This window comes from Drosophila hydei, unplaced genomic scaffold (assembly GCF_003285905.1).
Source record: "Drosophila hydei strain 15085-1641.00,03,60 unplaced genomic scaffold, DhydRS2 tig00000349-arrow-arrow-pilon, whole genome shotgun sequence".
Classification (NCBI taxonomy): Eukaryota; Metazoa; Arthropoda; class Insecta; order Diptera; family Drosophilidae; genus Drosophila; species Drosophila hydei.
The window spans coordinates 327,853-331,340 of record NW_022045714.1 but is presented as its reverse complement, the minus strand read 5'-3'; the positions used below and the strand labels follow the sequence as shown (position 1 = coordinate 331,340).

The 3,488-nt window shown below is 45.9% G+C and overlaps 1 protein-coding gene across 1 annotated transcript; it reads left to right on the top strand.

Moving 5' to 3' along the window:
* Nucleotides 1–1,613: 1,613 nt before the first annotated feature.
* LOC111591993 (achaete-scute complex protein T8) lies at nucleotides 1,614–3,488 on the top strand. Its single transcript, XM_030224061.1, is given in 4 exon segments — nucleotides 1,614–2,859; nucleotides 2,968–3,192; nucleotides 3,195–3,237; nucleotides 3,239–3,488. Coding segments are annotated over 4 exon segments (1,764 nt in total).

Sequence of the window (3,488 nt, the reverse complement as noted above, 5' to 3'; positions counted from 1 at the left end):
ACTAGAACTTTTCATTGTAAGCAAATGAAAGAAAGCTGCTCTGAATGAAACCAAACCCAAGTTGAAATAGAATTTGATTTCTACGAGGCAAAGAGAGGAAAATACTAAAATTTCAAAAAAAAAAAACTTTGAAACTTTTATATTGTGTAGGAAAACTCTTGAGCAAAAGCTGTGGAAAAACATCTTTTGCGTTTTGCATTTTCCTGACAGAAATATGGAAAATAAAGCAATAAATGAAACGTATTGAAAAGCACTCTATATAGACATTATATTAAGTATATTTTAAAAAATTTATAAAAAGCAACAGAAAACAAAACAAAAAGAATCTAAAATAAAACTAAAAGGAAAAAAAATTAAAAAAAAAATAAAAATAAAAATATGACAAAATTAAATAATATGAAGTGAAAAATATAATGCAAAAATCTTATAAAAAATAAGAATTTAATATGAATAAAAACTTTTTCTTAAATATTTAAGCTCAATAATCGCAAAGTGCTGAAATAGCAGGGTTGACTTAACAAAACTTGAGCTAGAATACAATGATCGGGCCTGCCTAAATATATATATAGAATAAATACATAAGTTATATACAATCTGATCGGCTTGTATGCAGAATTTTACCCTATATATATATATATATATATATATAAACATAAGGTGATCTATGCTGCTGTGTGTGGGAACCAAGGTGCTCGGCACTGTTCCCATTCCACTGCTGCTGTCTCTATCTCTGTCTTGGTCCCTCTGTCCCTGTCTGACCAGGGCTGCCAAAGCTTATGGGAAGGGGCGGTATATAAACACGCACACAGTAACAGAGCTCTATGTTCGGGTGTTATGGCTATGTAAAGGCGCAAAACTTGGGCCGCAGCAATTCCACCCTTAAAATTGAACGAGAGGATCTTTCACATGAGTTCGTTGCGATCAGATGTTAGTTTTCCCAAAAGCCGAAACGAACGGAACAACTGACTGAGGTGTAAGCGACTATGTGTGTGTGTGAGAGTGTGTGTGGATCGAGGGATCGAGCGCAGGGACACCCAATACCTAGGGGATGAAAAGTCATATATGTGCGCCGATGTGTGTGTGTGTGTGTGAAATAAATGCCGTTTGTTGTTTTCATTTCATTATGTTTTACATAAGCAGAGCCGAAGGATACGTTATAATTTTTTTTTTTTTGTGTGCGCCATCAGTCAACGAAGTCATTTCCGTTGGCAGCGCTGCCTACGACGCCGCTGTCGACGCCGACGTCAACGTTATTGCAGACGCCCCATGACATTCTGGTCTGGGCACGCGACACAGAACGCTAGCAGCTGTCCTGCCGTAAGGACCTATACCAAAAAGCCAGCAGCTCTCAAAGAACAAAACAGAACAGAACAGAACTCATCGGAGTAGCCACAAAACCTAGTCCAATTACGAGAGCCCAACGCACCAGGAATATTTCGGCCAGAGATCGGGCAAAGGAGCAGCCAGCAACAAGATTTCAGCTAGAACACAGCCTCAGCAGCAGGAAGAGACTCACTAGGGCCAGTCCAACCTATTGTGTGTGTGTGTGTGTGCTTGCTTAGAGATCAGTTATAGCATCAGCTTCAGCATCAGGCCGTGTGTAGCTCTAACCAATGGCTGCACTGACCTTTAGTCCATCGCCGCCGCCGCCGCTGCCCAAAAATGGAGTCCGAAACGAAAATAGCAGCAAGGAGAATCCCAACGCCAACGCCAACGCCAATTCCAATTCCAACTCCAATTCCAACAATTCCCGCTCGGCAGTTACCCCACTCGGTGATAGCAAAGCCTTTGGCAAGATCACCGTGCACAATGTGCTCAGCGAGAGTGGAGCCAACACGCTACTTCAGCAGCATTTCAACAATCAGAACACAATTATACGCAAAATTAAGGACTTTGGCATGCTGGGAGCTGCAGCAGCTGCAACGGCGGCAACAACAACGTCGACGGCATTGAACAGTGCTGCAACAATCAATCGAAAGCGCCCGCTGAACGCCAATAAGTCGCACAATGAGGAGAACAAAGAGCAAACATTGACTCAACTCAAGCGCAGCAAGCTAAGCAAAAAGACTTCGAAGTCGAGTCAACAGCTGGAGAAGAAGCAACAGCAGCAGCAGCAACAACAGCAGCAGCAGCAGCAGCAAGAGGAGCTGGAGCTGGTGCATCGAGTGGCGGGCACACCGGGTCGCAAAGGCTTACCACTGCCGCAGGCCGTGGCCCGACGCAACGCCAGGGAACGCAATCGCGTCAAGCAGGTGAACAACGGCTTTGCAGCGCTCAGGGAACGCATCCCAGACGAAGTATCCGAGGCATTCGAGGCACAGGGCGCTGGACGTGGTGCTAGCAAAAAGCTATCCAAGGTGGAAACATTACGCATGGCTGTCGAGTACATACGCAGCTTGGAGAAGCTGCTCGGCTTCGATTTTCCGCCGCTCGGCTGCCATTCGAATAGCTCGTCCAGTGGCGATGATAGTTTCATGTTCATCAAGGATGAATTCGATGGACTCGACGAACATTTCGATGATTCGCTAAGCAACTACGAAATGGAGGAGCAGCAACAGCAGCAGCAGCAACAACTGCCACAGCAGCAACAGCAGCAGCAGCAGCAATTATTGCTGCAACAGCAACAGCAACAAGAGCAGCAATTGCTGCTGCTGCCAAATGTGACCACGTTGAATGGCTTGCAATATATAAGAATTGCCGGCACGAGCACCTATCAGCTGCTTACGCCGGATATGCTGCCGGATAGCTCAAGCTTGGAGGATGAGGATGAGGAGCAATTCAATGCATTAATTGACGACACAAATTGCCCGGCAGCAATTGTTGATGGTGTTGCAGCTGCCACGGCTGCAACCAGCAACGGTGAATGTGTAAAATTCAGTTCGCATTTATCGCGATCGCCCGTGCCAACAACAGCAACAACAACAACAGCAGCAGCAGCGACAACCAGTCGCTGCTCTTCACCAGCAGCAACAACAACAACAACAACACGAGGCAGTTCATCAATGCATCAACCACCAAGCGACGTTGCTGCTGCAGTTTCACCTGTCGCCGTTGCCGTTGCTAATGAACTCTTGTTGCAGGCGTGTGCCGCACAACAACAACAACAGCAGAGGCAACAACAACTGATCAAACAGGAATACAGCGAGGGCGATTTTGTGCATGTCACCAGCAACAACAGCGCCAACTCTCCGCCAGCAATTAACAACAGCAACAACAACAACAACAACAACAGTTACCAACAGCAGTTGCTGTGCGCCGGCATCTTACCACCCTTCTATGATCAGGAGACCGTCTCCATCTATGATAATATTGTTGCTGGCCTGCCCAGTTTTAAAAAGGAGTTCAACGATGTCCTGCAGGATCACTCGACATCCACAACACATAATGTGAGCGTCTGCCTATCCGACGAGAGCATGATCGATGCCATCGATTGGTGGGAGGCAGCTCATACGCCCAAATCGGATGCAAGCACTGTCGCGGGCATTTGA